This window comes from Sinocyclocheilus grahami, unplaced genomic scaffold (genome assembly GCF_001515645.1).
Source record: "Sinocyclocheilus grahami isolate Dianchi unplaced genomic scaffold, SAMN03320097.WGS_v1.1 scaffold719.1, whole genome shotgun sequence".
Classification (NCBI taxonomy): domain Eukaryota; kingdom Metazoa; phylum Chordata; class Actinopteri; order Cypriniformes; family Cyprinidae; genus Sinocyclocheilus; species Sinocyclocheilus grahami.
The window spans coordinates 294,281-313,633 of record NW_015505898.1 but is presented as its reverse complement, the minus strand read 5'-3'; the positions used below and the strand labels follow the sequence as shown (position 1 = coordinate 313,633).

General features: G+C 37.7%; 1 protein-coding gene across 1 annotated transcript in view; it reads right to left on the bottom strand.

Moving 5' to 3' along the window:
* LOC107560297 (neuron navigator 3-like) overlaps positions 1 to 18,490 on the bottom strand; it is a 22,049-nt gene extending 3,559 nt beyond the window's left edge. Inside the window, exons 1-19 of the mRNA XM_016244437.1 lie at positions 18,372 to 18,490; positions 18,235 to 18,238; positions 16,058 to 16,141; positions 15,080 to 15,191; positions 14,286 to 14,410; positions 12,222 to 12,242; positions 10,744 to 10,767; positions 8,921 to 9,096; positions 7,634 to 7,787; positions 6,374 to 6,560; positions 4,767 to 4,864; positions 4,571 to 4,666; positions 4,317 to 4,485; positions 3,994 to 4,229; positions 3,584 to 3,738; positions 2,811 to 2,882; positions 2,389 to 2,585; positions 2,186 to 2,304; positions 1,886 to 2,089 (exon numbers count right to left, since the gene is read on the bottom strand). Coding sequence (XP_016099923.1) covers positions 1,886 to 2,089; positions 2,186 to 2,304; positions 2,389 to 2,585; positions 2,811 to 2,882; positions 3,584 to 3,738; positions 3,994 to 4,229; positions 4,317 to 4,485; positions 4,571 to 4,666; positions 4,767 to 4,864; positions 6,374 to 6,560; positions 7,634 to 7,787; positions 8,921 to 9,096; positions 10,744 to 10,767; positions 12,222 to 12,242; positions 14,286 to 14,410; positions 15,080 to 15,191; positions 16,058 to 16,141; positions 18,235 to 18,238; positions 18,372 to 18,490 — 2,352 coding nt within the window. The remainder of the gene's footprint in view (positions 1 to 1,885; positions 2,090 to 2,185; positions 2,305 to 2,388; positions 2,586 to 2,810; positions 2,883 to 3,583; positions 3,739 to 3,993; positions 4,230 to 4,316; positions 4,486 to 4,570; positions 4,667 to 4,766; positions 4,865 to 6,373; positions 6,561 to 7,633; positions 7,788 to 8,920; positions 9,097 to 10,743; positions 10,768 to 12,221; positions 12,243 to 14,285; positions 14,411 to 15,079; positions 15,192 to 16,057; positions 16,142 to 18,234; positions 18,239 to 18,371) is intronic.
* Between the last annotated feature and the right edge of the window lie 863 nt (positions 18,491 to 19,353).

Below are 19,353 nucleotides of genomic sequence, written 5' to 3'. Positions count from 1 at the left end.
TATGACGCTGCTCCCATTAAGCGCTGTTGGAAGTGAATGAATTGGTTCAGCATTTCGCCATCTCCGTAAAAATGCATTTAACTCGACAAAGCGGTCTAATAAAGGATGTATTGATCTCGTGAATTAGCGAATTTTACTATACAAATATTTTTTAATTGGATGTTAAAGTTTATATGGGAATATTACATGCTATATTATGATCCTTTAACAATGCATTGGCGCAAAAAACGCACACCTTTTGGGCAAATCTGCCACAAATATTTGGACAAATGTGCCACAAAAGTGCCACAAATACTGCCTAAACAAAATACAGATTTTGTGCACTTTATTTACTGTACCAATATTTTAAATTGGCCTTTGAACTTTTACAAAAACTAATTTACAAATTCACATCAATGGCCATTTAAACACTGTAGTTAAACACATAGACAAACACGGGCTCAAACACAGACAGACAAAATGACAAAACATTCGCACAATGAGACAATAGAGAGAAACAATACAACATTAAAATTAGGGATGCACCGATATGAAAATTTTGGCCGATACCGATAACCGATTATTCTTTTTAATCTATAAACACAAGAGCTATGAGACTGAACTAGATCAAAGTAATCGCTGATATTTAAACAAACAACAGCCGTTCTGTCACCTTATAATCTCTGAACGTCTGTTCTCAGAAAAAAAAGAAATGAGAGGAGACAGCAAGACGAGACAGCGCAATAATATTTGTTTAAAAGCCTACTGGCAAAGTACGCCATTGACCTTAGGGAGCCAAAGTCATTATTATGATATTATTCCAATGAAATGAGCACTAAAACATATTTGTACAACATGTACAACATAAAAAAATGTGTTGAGAATGGCTTTTTGACACTGAGCCTTATTCATGAAAAACTAGCAGAACTAATTTCTGTGTAAAAGTCCATTCTCACGTAAACTGTTTAATTTCACTTAATGCAACAAGTTACGCACAAATGGTTTTATGTATGATTTTAAGACATTTGTTCTGCCTAAGTGTCATGATTCATGAGTAAGTCCCACTGCTTGTGCTAAATATCTAAGTAGTGCCACCTAGAGGACATTGATATCATAGCATTCATATTCTGATTATTATGTTACAGTGATGTCCACAATAGGGTAGCAGGGGGCTGAATCTGTTTTGTCTCTCTCTCTCTCTCTCTCTCTCTCTCTCTCTCCCTCTTTCACACACACTCAATCGCACACACACACACACACGCTTATCACTGACAGACAGGTTATCAGAGCCCCTGCTTGTTTATGTTTACTTGGTCTTTATTATTCAAGGACATTTTAGAAAAATATATGAGAATTTGATCTAGATCGCACTGTAGACTTCAAAGTATCTATATTCTCTGAAATACTGCCCATGTTTCACCTTGCTGCCCTTGGGCAGTTTCTAGCCCATATAGAAAAAGAGCTAGTTATTTAGCAAGACTTTATCTCTTAGCATCTTATAACGTACAGTACAGTATACACTAACATTAAAAGGTTGGGGCAAGAAATCAGTGCTTTGATTTAACAAGGACACATTAAATGTATCAAACATAATAGTAAAGACATTTTATAATATTACACATTTTCTATTTCTGTTTTAATACTGGCCATAATAATAAATGTTTTTTGAGACGCAAATCAGCATATTAGAATGATTTCTGAAGGATCATCTGACACTGAAGACTGGAGCGATGATGCTGAAAATTCAGCTTTACCACCACAGGAATACATTACATTTAAATACACTAAAATAGAATTTTAAATGGCAATAATATTTTACAATATTGCTATATTTTTAATCCGACCCCAAATTTTTGAACGGTAGTGTATTACCTAAATGAACTATGTTTTATGAAGCTATCTTTACCAGTGGGTCTCCCTCTGTGTCGCTCTGAGATACTTGTTTGGAGGCGGCTCCGTCTTTAGAGGGGCTGTAGCCATCATAGCCCACATCTTCCGGCCGCAGCTGCAGCAGTGACTGGCCTTCATGTTGCAGGGAGGCAGAGCTCCAGGGATAGGTGTCAATCACCCATTTGGACGGGTCCTCCCATGCCACCCTCTTTCCATACAGCTGGAGCAATGAGTCAAGCAGATAACAAAAAGTTTTAGCTACAAACTGTGAGAAAAAAAAAACATAATACATGATTGTGTGTGATTGCATGTATACCTGCAGTCCTTCTCGTACTGCTTCCAGCAGATATGGCACTAGAGAATAGTTCCACAGGTCGGTAAACCACACACGTGAACCGTCTGCATTCATCGGACAGGACAAGAACAGCCGAGGACCTAGAAGTGACAGGAATAAATATTTCACCTCTGTTCTGTGCAGAATAACCATATCAAATGTGGCTTGTGTGTTGTGTGTATTACCGATAGTGACGTCTGAGGAGCTGTGAGCCTCTAGGAAGGAATTGAGGTGTTGCCATGTTTTAGGGATCCAGTCGATAATTTTTATGAGGTCGTTACTGCGCATGTTTTTATCAATCTCAGTTTCAATCAGCTTTCTTCTCAGGAATCGGCCCAGGAAGCCTTTCACTGGCTCAGTGTGATTGGCACACAGCACCCACCTGAGGGGATGATGGTCTGATATTACACTGAAGAACATGACTGGAAAGATCAGTGTGCGTTTGTTTTTGTACTGTACGTGTATGTATGTGTGTAAGTGACAAATGAAAAATATGATCACTTATGGCCCCTATGTGGCGAGAGGCTGTAATAACAATCACCAGATGCTGTTTGTCTTGTTCACAACCATGTGCTACATTGACATGTCAAATATCTGAACAAAGTACCTGAAGTTATGATGCAACTCCAAGTTTGGAGATGAGGAAACACCCTGGTTCATAGTTCCTATGACATACGGGCTGTGGACGGGACAGTTGCACATAATTAGATGTAATTTATGTATATTTGATCAGTTTGATAGACAAGGAAAATCCTCAAAAATGGGTGGCATACTGTGGTTCCAGTATTGGATGCTGACATGGTCAAAAAAAGCTACGCAATGAAAACTATTAAGCTAAAACTATTAACATAATCTTTTCCTTTTAAATCAATTGTGTGAAAAATGTGTGTCCATTTTATTATTATAAGGTAGTACAGTAGCTGTTGTCTAAACCAATAACCGGCAAAACCAAAATACTGTAATATTGTGAAATATTATTGCAATTTATAATAAAGCTGAATTTCTAGCAGCCATTACTCCAGTCGTGCTATATGCTAATATGAATATGTTCATTTGGTGCTCAAGAAACATTTCATACAATATCAACGTTGCAAACAATTGTACTGCTTAATATTTTTGTGGAAAACATTCTACATTCTTTCAGGATTCTTTGATGAACAGTTCAAAAGAACAGCATTTATTTGAAATAGAAATATCTCATCTTTATCCTATCATTATAAATGTCTTCCTGAAAAACGTAAAAAAAAAATGTTTTAAAAAAAATGACCACAGATTTTTGAACGGTAGTGGATCTGCACAATATAGCAGGTCTCTCGTACCTGATTGCCTAATTAAACAAAATAAAAAAGTTCTCAAATTTGGGATAATAGGAATAATCACCATTTGTGATATTTGCAGTTGAGGAATCCATTAAAGATGTCACTAAGGGAGCCAATATGATGGAGGTTGTCCAGAATAACTACAGAGGGCAGCTCGATCTCACACTCCTCTGTGTTGCACTGCTCGGCCAGGCTTGAGAGGTACTGCCGAAGATCCTGCTTATCGCAAACACAAAGCACATGAAGTGTTACGCATCTACTGAAGACCTACTTAATTTCTATTATATAACTAATATATCAGCAACATTGATGGATGGTGTGAGTTTGAGGTGGAATTATATGTTGGTCCAACCAATAGCAGATAGGGAAAACCTTCATTAAAACCCTTATTTTTGCAATTTCATTTGTTTCCACTAGCAGCACACCTTAAAATGATTTATTTACACCCCTTCCCAGACTGGAAATATGTACCTTGCTGGATTTCTGGTCCACGTTGAAGCTAGCCAGGTTAGTGTCGGTCACCACTTGACCAGTCTTGGAGATGATGTAGTAAGCTAGTTTAGTGGCTAGGAAGGATTTACCCGTTCCGCTGGGACCAGACAAGATAATTCTATGGTGCTCCATCAGCAGGTTTAAGTAGCGTTGAATGATGGGTTTAGGAATCAGTGTGTCAAACACCAAGTCATCAATGCTACCCTCCTTCACACCTACATAAACAAAAAGACATTTTCAAATCTTCGCAGCACGTTTGACCTCTTTTATGGACCCTACAAGAACCTTCTGAGCTTCCTCACCTTTGAGACTGACTCTGATGACGTTGTTGTCGCCCACCAGATATCCACATGGCAACAGTTCAGGAACCTCAGAGGCATGAGATCGGACCACATCCCCCATTCTGTAGCACACTATACTATCCGAATTCAGGCCCAAACTGGTCAATGGGTCCACTCGGAACACATACTCCTAAATGCAAGCAAAATGAATCTGTTAGACCTGAAATATGGCACCTGAAACATGCATCTACTTTTGCAAGAAGCTGAACTGGCACCTTAAACAAGCGTCGTATTACACCGTCCAACACATCCCACTTTGTCTTGCCGCTGACGCCAATGGAGCCAATCAGATACTCCTTCTTCTGCCTAGCCTAAGATGATGAGAGGATACGAAATGATGCTTGTAAGGTATTGTTTACTAGTAGTTTCATTTCAAAACAGCTGATGGAATTCAAAAGACTCTCTTAATACCTTGGTTTTGTTGGAGTCACTGTTGATGGTGACCACTATACGGACACTCCTGCCCTCTTTGCGTAGATTGCCCTCATAGCCATCATCGAGCAAAATATCTGTGCACACAAACGCAAACTTCAAACTCACTTCGTGACAAAAATATCAACGCCTGAACAACTCAAAAGACTTATCGCCAAATGAGTCATTAACTGTGGGGGAGCAGAACCTTTTCAGTGCTGACAAATTCGGTAAGCGACGACACTAATGTTCAGCTTTGACTGTAGTTAAACGCCAACTGCTTTAAGCTTTGCTTTCTGTGGGGTTGAGCTGTTTGGTTTTAACAGGGCTTTGAATGCAGGAAGAAGGCTGTTAGTGGAGGAGTGCGGCTTTTATGGGCCGAGTACGAAGAGCTTGGTGAATGGGCGGGAGGGAGGTGCTTTGTATTTGTCTGGCACGCTGTTCTGCAGAGGGGTGATAACGTCCTTCCACCACACGCTCTACTGCTCCTCCACACATCTCTCCATCAATTAAGCAGTCCAAAGTCCTGAGAGAGCACAAAAGTCACTACTTTTAATTAGCCGGAGCGCAGACGAGTCTTCGCCAACCCGTCCCGAGACGTGGCCATATGCCCGGCGTTCAAATCCTCCCTTAAAGAAAAGAGGCCATTTCACTCTTCGCTGCGTTCATTCTCTTCCACACGCCAGAGTTTTCATCATCGCCACACTAGAATCATCAATAATACAGCCATATGCAATACACTGCACACTGGTGGAAAACGGACTCGTCAGTTCGACAAAAAAACTTCTACATGGACAGCTACGACGAGAAGATTATATGTATGAAGTTTGCTTGCAATGCTTTTAATTGTGACCTTATATGCCAAATAGAAACATGTCTCACAAGAAAACACTAATGCAGCACTGTTTATCATGTATCACCAAAACGCTGAGTCATAAAAAACTTAAGTTATAATAATAAAGGCTAATCTGGTTTTTACACCAGTTTTTGAAATATGAGTTGTACTTGCCCATATAAAAAGTCACTGCCTTGATGCTAGGGAGTGGCGGATGGTTGCGAGGCCATTGCTTTGTGGTTTCTAAGGTGTTCTGAGAGTTTTTTAAAGCATTGCTATGTGGTTATAGGGTGTTTTTGAAGGTTGAAAGGTGGTTGCTTACTAGCCAAAGAGCAAAGAGTCCATCCCTAAGTCTTTATGATATTTTGATTAATAGATATGGCTCCATTAATGTAACCCTTTTGGATTCTGTCAACGATTTTATCATCCACCACTAATAATTAAGATTAGTGTCAATCTGAAACCTGTTATATTGAACTTTTGTTGCATTATATGAGGTATATTAGCTTGTATACTGTAAATATTCATGTTGCATAATGTATATACTGTTATATTTGACCAGGCTAAGTATAAAGCTAATGTAATTGTTGCTATTAAAAAATGCCATCATACTGGCATTCTAGCTAATTCCATAACAGAATAACATCTGAAGAACATCCAAAGGCTTTACAGAATCATCCAAAACAAGGCTAGAGCGACATTTCGATGGTGCATAAACATTGTTAGACCCAAATAGCTCCACATTCAAGGTCTTCATGAAGCAAAGTCTGACCTGACATAATGGTGTCTGTGATGTTGAGGTTGTTCAGCGACAGCCCCAGAGATTGCCGTGAGGACGAGGAGGACGTGCTGGAGGTTTCTGAAGGGGGACGGGCCGTTTTAGCAGGTGTGGCAGCAGGTGTGGTGTTGCCGCTGGACTTCAGTCTGTCGTTCTCTGCCTTCAGCAGCTCAATTTCATTCTGCATGTAAAAAAAAAACAGGTAATGTCAACACTACAGTGATAGTTTTGACAAATGTATGTACATTTCCCTAACTGAAGAGAAACACATATGCAATTCACACACAATATTGTGACTAAAATTCACAAATCCACATTTGGTAAGGTTAAGAAGGGAAAAGTAAAAAAGTAACTTTCCTACAAACTTCTGTGACATGCTAAGTGGATTAAGACTTGCTGTCTGTTGTCGAAGTTTCTAAACGGTTTCTAAGGCTTTTAAAGACTGGGAGAAGTTAGTTTAAAGATTTCTTTAATCTTTAGATTAGTCTTGCGTGCCAGGCTCTGCAAACAGATGCTAAGGAGAAGCTCAGACAGATATTTCAAGAGTATGAACAACTCCGTCTGGGTGTTTTATCTTGGAATTAGAGCAATTTAGCCCTCTGATCTTAGTCATTCAATCACTCTGTTACAGACTTTAAAGTGTTTGCTAGCAAACAGTTCCTTAAACAAATCAACTCTCACTGGCTCTTTCAAAAAGTATATGGGACTCCACAAACTTCTTAATGATCTCTGCTATGAGTGTTCTGTGTGGATCCTAATAGTGTACTTTTCCATAATATTAAAAGACAAATACTATTATTATGTTTTATTATATACACTACTGTTCAAAAGCTTGGGGTCAGTAAGATTTTTGTTAAAGAAATGGAAATGTTTTAATATTTCACAATATTACTGTTTTAATTTTTTATTTGAAAAAATAAATCCTTGATAAGCATGAGCGACTTCTTTTAAAAACATTACAAAATCTTACTCAGATTTTCATAGATCACTGCATTGCACAAATACACTGTATAAGAATTCACAAGGCATTGATATAATGTTGCAGCACTCTGGAGTGAGTCAGCATGTATGCGTGTGTGTGTGTGTGTGTGTGTGTGTGTGCACGTACCTGCATGCGGTTCATGGCTTCTCGTATCTGGTCAAGGTGGTGGGCTATAAGAATTCACAAGGCATTGATATAATGTTGCAGCACTCTGGAGTGAGTCAGCATGTATGCGTGTGTGTGTGTGTGTGTGTGTGTGTGTGTGCACGTACCTGCATGCGGTTCATGGCTTCTCGTATCTGGTCAAGGTGGTGGGCGGAGCTTAACGCCTCCAGTCTGATATCAGTCAGCTTCAGCTCCTTCTCTCTCAGCTCGTTCTTCAGCTGGAGGATAACCTCTGCCTCGGCCTCTGTACATTCACACAATCTGCACAAACACACCGTACAGGGAGGAGGGAGTCACAACACTGTTACACATCCAAGAGAGCTACAAAACACAGGCGGGTTTAAGTCACAACAAACTCCTGGAGAATTAGACGTGGTCAGAATATTTACATACACAAACACTTTGATGCACACATATTCACACTCTTGTGTTTTTTGTTTGCGGCATTCCATTCAAAGTTGGACATAGACATTTGTTCTTGATATCTCTGAAATATGGTTCTATGTTTGAAAGATGATTTATAAGAAAGAAAATGCTACAAAGTACATTTTTAGCATTATCTGTGTAAATCTCTTTGGGTGGCAGCATTTTCGACTGACTTCATACATCTTCACACCTTGATGGAATCAGAGTTGTGAATTTCTGCATGTTTGGAATCCAGACTTACAGTAACATTCTATCAGGCTTTTCTTGGTAGGAAATTCCAATATTTTGAGTTGAATGGAATCCAGCTTTAGAGATCATGCACATGACCAACACAAACAGGATTTATTTAGTTTTTACAAAAATGTTTTTAATAAAAGTTTCCATTATTTAGTACATCTCCCATTAATATTAGTGTGTGTCATAAAATGCTCATGTGAAATGTGACTGAAATATAGAGGAAGGGATATCTTTTGTTAACTAGCTTTGGTGATTTTAGTCACTACACACTCTCAACCCTACCCAGCATGCCACACTATGCCTGTTACCGAGATCTGTGCTTGTAGACCACATGACCGTTTGACTTTTTCTTTGGCATCCAAATGGGGGAGGACTTGCTATCGCAAAAACACTTTCTAAATACACATGACATTGAGGAACAGGGACAGAATACAGATATGATTAAGGGAAAGGATGAAATATAAAGATGATTATCAAAAAAAGAAAGCAAGCAAAAAAAGAATCTCAACAAAACATGCAATAGGGTCACTGTACAATACAGTAAGTGGAAGTTACTGATGAAAAAAAAGACTTATTTATTGGATGTGTTGTGGTCCTTTATGTGCAAGTGAGGTTTGTGACTGAAATAAAACCAAAGTATATAAACAAACATAACAAATATGCAAATGTTTATGGATGTCCCTCATTTCATGGTGGTGTCTAATACTGTATATATGTGTGTCTGTACTCACTCTGTGGTGGAAGGTGATGAGCGCAGTGGTTGGGTGGGGCTGGTCTGTCTGTTGGTGTGTTGTAGTTTGGGTGAAGAAGGGAGGGAGGAGTCAGTCATCTCTTCAATCTCATCATGAGATGATTGGGGCTTGTTGGTCTTTTTCTTGCTGAAGGCCTGCTTAAAGGAGCTCCGCAACTGCAAGTAAACAACACAAATCAATATAATTAATATAGCCAGACAACAATCATTTCAAAACATTCTGTGTGTCAGGCAGAAGATATGGATTAATTCGATTCATAGCTTGGGAGAATTATGTATCTGTACTAACTCTGGATATTCCAGTAACAATTTATAACAAATTTCAGTAATATTATTAAAGGAATAATCTGGCTCACTCGCATGCTGTCAATTACCACAGAAAATAATTTACCATACAAGGAAACAAGGTAAAATCATTGGCTACGTTTACATGCACAATTTTTGGTTCAATCGGACTGAATTCATTCCGATTGATGAATCTGAATGTAGTGTTTACATGAACGCTAAAGAAAGTGATCGGGTTGATGTGCGTGTTTATATGTCACAAGCTTCAAATCGGAATAGATTTTTTTTGACATGCGCACACTGCACAAATGTAGAGTTTCTCACTTTTTGCACATAATAACCACTCTGCTACACGGTTTATTTATTTGTTTTTAACAGCAGAATTAATATTTATTAATTTATGGATAAATATACATATAAACCGCTGTGCCGTGCTGCTCATATTTATCACACAGTAAAAATGCCCCTCCCCGCACACAAAACGGGTTGCCTTTTGATGAGAATCCAAAACCAGGACCGGTGTGAGGTTGTCCTGCTCCACTTCACAGTTGCCGAGTGAAAGGAGAGTTTTATAATGACAGGACATGCATTTATACAACACTTTATTCCAAAGGAAGAACCGCTCGTTCCGCGCGTCATACGTCATTATGCTATTTCTGCGTCATTGCACACGCGCAGTCCTTTCAGTTTCGGGGTTCAATCCGATCGAGTGTTTACATGCACTCTCAATCATATTAGAAAAGGAATAAACCACCCTCTTCAATCCGGTCGAAATTTCGAAATCGGATCGATTAAGGTGTTTACATTAAGTTTTTTCAGTCCGATTGAGCCGTCAATCCGATTACAAATGGATTATTTGGTTGCATGTAAACGTAGCCAATGAAACAAATGTGTGTACAGAAATGCACTTACAATGAAAGTCTATACAACATACAACAAGATTTCCATTGTAAGGGCATTTCTGTCAACATAGCTTTTATTTTTTACAAACTTTTCAGGATAAATTATCTTCTGCGGCAACCAACTACATGGCACAGTAGTTTTATGCAGCCCGTAATATTCCTTAAGTATTTTCCTTTTTTTCCTTTGTATTCAAATTATATATATATATATATATACTGTATATATATATATATATATATATATATATATATATATAATCAATACAATCCAGAATTAAATACTAAAATATTGCATTAAATAGTGAAAGTTTTATAAAGTGTTACTATATAGATAAAGACATCACATGGGTGATTTTTGGTAAGCTTAAGATAAAGGTTAAAAATATGGTTGATTGTAACATTTTGGGAGGGTAGATAATGGCTTGCTTGTATAATTGTCTGAGCAGAACTAATTAAGCAGCAGAAACATACTGGCAGTCAGTGGGACTGGGGATGCTGGTGGCATGCAAACGTTTCTATGGAAACGCTTAGGATTTGGGGGGGGGTGGGGGCAGTTAAGGGGGTAAGGTTATCAGAGGCAATCGGCCGCAGTGATGCGGGACGAGGAAACACTGACCTGGGCGGGGATGGAATCAGCCACCTATGGACAAAACACACTTACTGTTACCATTGACTGAAACGTGCACCGCTGGACCAGAATATTCAGACACAGCGGTATCATTTATTCATTGTTCATTTGATTAGCTCTGAATGATTCATGGAGGCTGTGCCTGTCAGTATGGAACTAGATAATTCCACATAACAGCATTCCACAGGAAACCTATGTCCCCTACATCATTTGAGATCAGTGCGCTCAACAATAAGGAATTTTTTTCTGACCTGGTCAGGCCAGTAGCTCTGACTGTACTTGCTCAGCTAGTTTTCTATGTATTTTTACGTGTTTGTAATTAAGCATTTTCTTCTTTTGTTCATATACACACAAATAACATATATTACATATTCAATATTTATTAATATGTTTAATTAAAACTATAATATATTCTATACTTAAAAAAAACAATTATGAGGGAATGTAAGATGTAATGACAATTAGGTATACTGCAATATCAGCAAAGTATTTCTATGCGTTAGAACACAAATATATAATATTCATTCAACTTTTTTCTGTATTTTTAATACAATAAAATGTGTGCATACATGCAAAGCATTTAATATAATAATATATTTATCATATATTTTAATTAATATATGTAGTATACACAATAAATGTAAACAATGTAAAATTACAACGCAAGACTAGACTGCATTACATTTTATTTTTAGTAATCTAGATTTTAGTCTGAAAAAATATTTTTTTTTCATTAAACATTTCCATATATCCATATTAAATTATTTTTCATAAGATAACTCTCTCACAATGTATCCTTATTGTTAAGCCCTGTTATGAATATATTGTTTCACAACCTTTGTCGCACTCACTTTCTTTTTAGTTTGCTTTCTCACTGTCTTTCACCTTTAAGCAACATTTCCAGACTGTTTGACTCTAGAGACCACACTGCCTCAATTATGCAGATGAATAATTAATGGGCGCATAAATAAAGAGGTGATTTGTATTTATGGGCTCAGTTTGAGCTCTGCTCTCATTACAAGAGTCCAGGGCAGCTTGAGGAAAAGTAGCCATAACTGCTGCACACAATGCCAATGCTATTTTTCAAACAGCTGTTTACCTCAAGTGCTCTTGACTTAATGCACACCCTAAATGAGAAGAAACAACAGCCCGCTAGCGTTAGGAGATAATAAATCTGTAAAATAACTGCGAACTAGAACAGCTGACTAGGAGTAAAACATGCACAATTGCATCTTAATAACATACGTAAATATATCACCAGTAATGACTGCAACTTGAGCGAAAAGATGTTCTTAATTTGTGCATTCCTCAAAAGAAGATATAAAGATTGGTTTTCTAAAGGGTAAGCACCAAAGGGTGAGGAAGTTTAGGGTTTTGAAGGGCCAGTGACGGCAAAAAAAGTGGGACGAGCATGTCGGATCCTCCATAAGGGCATGCAGGAGAGTTTGAGGATGTGTTATAGTCACCTTGTGTCCTTTATCCTTGCCCTGGTGGTGTGGTGAGAAAGTGAGAGACAGAGAAAGTGTGAGAGAGAGTGTGAAAGAGGGAGAGACAGCCGGAAGGGGGTGAAATGACAGAAATGTACGTGCTACATGTACTTAATGTTCCCAAAGTCGAAACTGAGAGAGCAGATGCCACTACTAGAATGATGACTGAATTAACATCACTTCATAGTAAAATAATTTGATAAAAGCCTTAAAATATGTGATAAAGACACATTTTTCTACTCTTTTGTTTCCTCAATGTTAGTCAAGATTTCAAAAACAGTTGCTAAATACCTCAAATTTGTTAATATATAGACATAGGTCGCAACATTATAATAAATTTGGTCTGGGTGGCGCCATTTATGGAGTATTTGCCCAAAAAAGTATTTGGACACTTAAGGCACACTTAAAAATGCATGAACATCATGACATAATAACAAAATATATGAATGATTACACAATAAGTATATTAAAAAATAGTGATTATTTTACAGATAAGAAAATCATATCTTTATGTAAAACAACTCACAAAAGTTTGTGTCAGAAAAAAAGGAGACATTTTTCATTAAACATTTTTATTTTATATTTGTATAATAAATTATATTTATATTATAAATCATTAAATATCTGTTCAAAATTAAATTATGGAAAATTTCTGATTATAAAACCTTAAAGGGATAGTTCACCCAAAAATTTAAATTTGATGTTGATCTGCTTACCCCCAGGGCATCCAAGATGTAGGTGACTTTGTTTCTTCAGTAGAACACAAACGAAGGTTTTTAACTCAAACCGTTACAGTCTGTCAGTCTTATAATGGAGGTGAATGGAAATCATGGCTTTGAGAGTAAACAAAACATACACAAACAAAACCACATTAAACCCTGCGGCTCGTGACGACACATTGATGTGTAAAGACACGAAACGAATGGTCTGTGCAAGAAACTGAACAGTATTTATATAGTTTTTTTTTACCTCTGATTCACGCAATGTCCGAACTGTCCTTCCTGAGTGCGTTCTCAACAGCAGGCACGTGAGGCGTCTTCTTCTTCTTGCTTTACGGCGGATCGCAGACTATGTTGACAGACTTAAGTGCATTACCGCCACCTATCTCTCAAATGGACCATTGACACTCTATCTACAATCTCAATTAGGAGCGTCAATGGTCCACTTGAGAGATAGGTGGCGGTAATGCACTTAAGTCTGTCAACATAGTCTGCGATCCGCCGTAAAGCAAGAAGAAGAAGAAGACGCCTCATGCGCCTGCTGTTGAGAACGCGCTCAGGAGGACGCGCCAACGCTCAGGACAGTTCGAACAGTTCGGACATTGTGTGAATCAGAGGTAAAAAACGATATAAATACTGTTCAGTTTCTTGCACAGACCATTCGTTTCGTGTCTTTACACATCAATGTATCATCATGAGCCGCAGGGTTTAATTTGGTTTTGTTTGTGTATGTTTTTTTTTTACTCTCAAAGCTGTGATTCCCATTCACCTCCATTATAAGACTGACAGACTGCAACGGCTTGTGTTAAAAATCTTCATTTGTGTTTTACTGGAGAAACAAAGTCACCTACATCTTGGATGCCCTGGGGGTAAGCAGATCAACATAAAATTTTCATTTTTGGGTGAACTATCCCTTTAAGATCACTAAAATAACCATGACACCAGTTCATAGCAAAAACGATGCTGGAAATGTAGTTTTGAGTAAAGATCTAGCAAAATTTGAATGCAGATGTTACTTAGCTTGATATTTTGTTATAGTGACATTAATATATATATATACAGTGGGTACGGAAAGTATTCAGACCCCCTTACATTTTTCACTCTTTGTTATATTGCAGCCATTTGCTAAATATATATATATATATATATATATATATATATATAAGTCTCGCTTATGTGTTCACATAATTTTGAGGGCCACTTAAGTTCATCAAAATATATATATTTTTTTTTAATTCTGCGCTCTTTCATCACAGTTGTAGTCATCATTCTAACCGTGGATGAGCCTTGTGGTGTGATGATGAAGCTTTGTGAAGTGACTCACCCAGCTTTTCTTCTTTTTCTTCTTGTCGTCTGCATCTTTAGCGCTACCCATACTGGAGTGGCTGGCTGCACTGTTAATACTGGACATGCTTTCTGATGAGTGCTGTCGACGGATCCTCAGGTCTGCTACACACACAAAGGTCAATGCATAATAAACATATTTGTGAATTACAGTGAGGCACTTACAATGGAAGTGAATATGGCCAATTTTAAGAGCAGAAAACTGAAGCTTACAATTTTACAAAAGCACTTACTATAGATTTATTCTTCAGCTAAAACTTGTATTATTGTATTATATAAGCTGTGAAGTTTAAATTGTCTATTTTACATGGCTTTATGTGTTACTTTGTCATGGAAACAAAGAAAAATGGCTTATACCTTTACACAGAAAATGTTAATTTTACATCACGTTAAAAAATAAAATTAATTTTAGCGGTCATTGATATTATACCACAAGTGTTGCTGACTGGTGTGGTCAGACTGAAGAAATTTCATGGGTAATAAAGGTCAATTATCTATTCAATAGTGTAGTGATGTATGAAGCATAGCTAACACTATCACAAGTCACTTTCAAGCCAAGCAGCTTTCTGTTGGTAGATACAGAAAATTTGTGTGACCAACTTGAACCCCCTGCAAAATCTGCGTGGGAAGATCCACATGAAATGACTGGACTTTGTCTGTGGAAATTCACTGAACAGCAGTAAATGTGACCGTACCTTAAATTGTAGTGAATCCAAAATATTCATTGAATAATTGTAAAACAGAAAGACAAATTTTGATGTACACAAGCAGCACCTTTATGAACGTGATCAGGGCCGTTGAGGGCAACTTGAATGGCCGTCTGAGCATCTGTGTTCTGAGTTTTCAATGCCTCGATGGTCTCTCTTAACTCTGCAAGCTCGGACTCCTACAACACAATCACACAAACGCAGTTACTATGAAAATAATCACAAACCACTTCCCTTAATTGCTTAGAAAGGAAAAAGCACGCCTCACCCCATCAAGCCACATGATTATGATTAATGTATGTTACTCAAATGGTGCAAGGCGAGTTGTGCACCAAACTTGAACACTTATGGTAAGTGGTTTGTTCAAATCCCAAACTCTAAGTATGCACAATAATATTTCTGATGCTAGCAAACATTGCTAATTAAAATATCACATCAGCTTTACTTCAGAATCACTAGAGATGAAGTGAGCCACATGGCACTTGCAGTTTTTGACCCTACACAAACTCTTTTGTATACAAAACGTACACTCTCCCTCGTACCATACCAGCTGTCTTATTCCTCTATCAGATGTTTTCTGCCCAAAAAAGCACATGTGGAGATAAGCGCCCCACTGATCTGAGGAACTGAGCATGTGTTGTAGGCCCCCAACCATCCCATTTCACCGCCACACGGTCTCTGTATATGCAGAGCTCAGGATTTTAGAGCTTGCGATAGGGTTTCTGCTTTAATTGAAAGTCGGGCCGCCTTGACAAAGACGTCCCTCTGTAATCTCTGATGGTTTATTCAAGAGGGATTAACAGCGGCAGGAACTCATTAAGTCGACGAGGGTGCTTTGTGCCAATTATGGGAGCAGTTTCACATTTTAACCTGAAGGTTACATTTACATGATGACTAGATGGTTTTGTTGAAAGTGGTTGGAAGAACTGCTCGGACTTGTCCCAAAAAAAACGTAATATCATCTGATTAGTAGAATACTGTATGCGCTGAACACTAAAAAACATTTAAATGTTTTAGTTATTTGTGTGTGTAGGACCATTCCTACCTTTTGCTCCGCTGTCATGGTTAGACTCTGCAGTCGACAGGTCATGTTTGTCAGACTTTTCTCAAATGCCGCCACCAGGTGTGCCTGTCAAAACACACACACACACACACAGAATTTAACACAAGGTTCTCATAAGACTTCACCAAATCCACAGGGTAAACCAGACAGAATTCTGGGTCAAACTGTTGCAAAGTGAAACTTGCAACTAGGTTCAAGGTTATCAAAGTTGAGTCACTGAATATCTAGAGGTAGTTATATGGAGAAATAATTGTTGTGTTGATAGTGTGTACAACTACCATTCAAAAGTTTGGAGTTTGGTAAGGTTTTTAAAAAGATTTTGAAAGAATTATGTCATGCTCAGAAATGCTGCATTTATTTTAAACAGAAAATACTGTGAAAAATCATTACAGTTTAAAATAACTGTTTTCTTTTGCAATACATTTTAAATTTATGTAATTTATTCCTGCGATGGCAAATCTGAATTTTCAGCAGTCATTACTCCAGCATTCAGTGTCACACGGTCCTTTCAGAAATCATTCTAATATGCTGATTTGGTGCTTAAACATGTCTGATTATTATCAATGTTGAAAACAATCTTTTGTAATATTATAAATTTAAATGTAATACATCCTTGCTGTAATTAACACTTTAAAGCATCAATTGTAATATATCTCACTGATCCTAAACCTTTAAGAGTTTGAAATTGTATGTTTGCATAGGGTATCTGGTTGACCTTCTATATACTCCTGACTTTATATTTCATTTCCAGCGTTATGTTTAAACTAGAAGTCAAATTTTACATTTAAAAACTTGATCTCCTTCATGACTGGTTATTTGACAGAACTGACAATAATTAAGACATTTCTATACAAAAAAGAATTTTAAAAAGTTAAAATCATCATTATTTGCTGATTTAAATGACATACATTTCCTGCTGCAGTTTAAAATACTGATCACCAGATAATGCATTCTATTTCCAACATAATATATTTTTTTAAATAGTATGCAGTATATAGTTTATACTGAACAGTATGCTTGTATTCCATTCCAAATATAGAAATCAACTCACATTGCCTGCTTTCCTGTCAGCTATACAAACTGTGATGACGCCAGTAGTGTGAATGCAGTGGGTGTAAAACAAGTACACGGTGAGACCCACATTATAGATTCACAGGTCTATTAAGTTTATCCTTCCATGTATAAAAACTTAAATCATACTCTGGGCATCTGAGCACAAAAAAGTATTATATATCTTTGTATCCACCTAGTCTGAGCCTCCAGAGAGTTCCTCCTGGGTAATTCAGATCTATACTGCACTGGCAAGCTGAATAGTGCTGTGAACTACTCAACAGCCGCCAAGGGCTTTGAAGCATGTTTCAGATTTAAGCTACTGAGATGGAGTTCAAAGGATCCACGATGTCTAAGGCTTGTCTGAACACAAGGCCCCAGGGCTTTGGTGGAGGAGACGTCTCTAACGCTGACCTCAGCTACACTGAAAAGACTTCTGATGTCAGTGAATGCAAAGGAGAACATACGAATATTCACACAACGAAATGTAACAATCTTAGATTTAATACATCAAAAACATCATCTGACATCTGGCTATCATCTGACCTATGACTCACAGTGTTCTTAAAATCGGAACAAAACAAAACTAAACAAAAAAAAACTAGCAATAAAATAAAACAAAACATGGTAAATGCATGTTTGAACATATTTTGTCCTTCTTCTCTTGATTATTTCTTGTTATATCTACTACTATACTATAAAAATGACACAATAATCAAAGGTACAAAGTACAACACAACTTGTAAAATAAAAGTCTAATATTAAAAATAAATATCGCAGTGTTTTATTATATTTTTAGCAGTAGGCAGAGCTTTATTCAAAAGGTTCTTGGTATATACTATTTAAAATGCCTGCCAGGAAGTGAAGGCAAGCGAACACTGAGAGGCACAATGCCAAATGCTTGAGTGACTCTAATGGGAGAGCGCCTCTATAAACACACTTTTACGATGTGCCCTGCCCTGACCTGTTTGTCCATCCATTTATATTCCCTCAACTATCTGTCCGCACTGAGGCTCTCAGCCCAGTCAAGCACATCTGAAACAAGCGGCATTTCCAAAATCCATACACAAAGGTGCCTGACGCACGAATCCCACTAAACAAACTCTCACCTGTCTACAATCTCAAGGTGAACATTAAAGTTGTTTTCAACTATGATATTCACCAAAAACGAAAGCCACATATTAAGAATATGATGCAGCAACATAAAACCGCATATATAAAGCCACATCTCATGTTATCCTCCTACCTGGTGTGGTTGTGATGAAATCCAGATGTTTTGCAGCCGTAACGACGTCTGAACAAACTGATTTTGGCTCTCTTTGCCTGGATAATGGCTAAAGCACTACCACTGTTAGCCACAGCCATCCTTAAGCTCTCTCACACCCTAAAACACTATAGAACTGCACAGAATCTCTGACACAAATGCGCATGAGACTGAGGGATTATCCAAGGGGTGGGCACAAAGTTGTGGATGGAAGAAATAGAGAAACTTTGAAAGTTCATACCCTAACTTGGACACTTAATATACACTTAAAAGCAAGTTATGGACCTTTTGAATTTGTAGGTGACTTTTAGTGGAGGATTCTCTCAAACTTCAAAAAGTGTGCTTATGCTAATTTTAAAATAAATTGTTTGATATTGGTTTGATATCTAATGGAATGGTAATCACTGTGTTGTTAGTGTCCAAATCATTTTTGGGTCCAAATGTAAAAACATTTTTTTTCAGAAAGTGCAGTATGATCTTCATATGATGCGTTTCTGTGTTGTTCATTCGTCATTTTATTTTATACACCACCTTGCTGTGGAACATCAGGATTTAACAGAAAGAAACAAAGATGCTCTTTTGAATCCCTGAACACCAACTTTCAAAAGTTGTTCTGACACTGAGTAGCTCAAAAACATCTGGCCGGAGAGCAGACATTTCAATCCACTCAACTATTGTACAACTTGAATAGATGTAGTTCGGAGCAGTTCTCCCATACACGAATCCTGTCAAACACAAATCACAGAGGAGGTCGAGTGGAGAGACAGCAGCTGTCTCATGCTCTGTCACACTTCTCACTAAACTGTCAGAGAGCAAAGCCCTGCATCACACCTGCCTTCATCACTCCAGAGACAGGAAAGTGAATCGAGCACAGCCCAGTCCAAACTTTGCTCTCTTCGTGCGATGCATTCACACAGAAATGTAATAAGTTTAAGTTTACTTTATTTATATAGCACATTTAAAA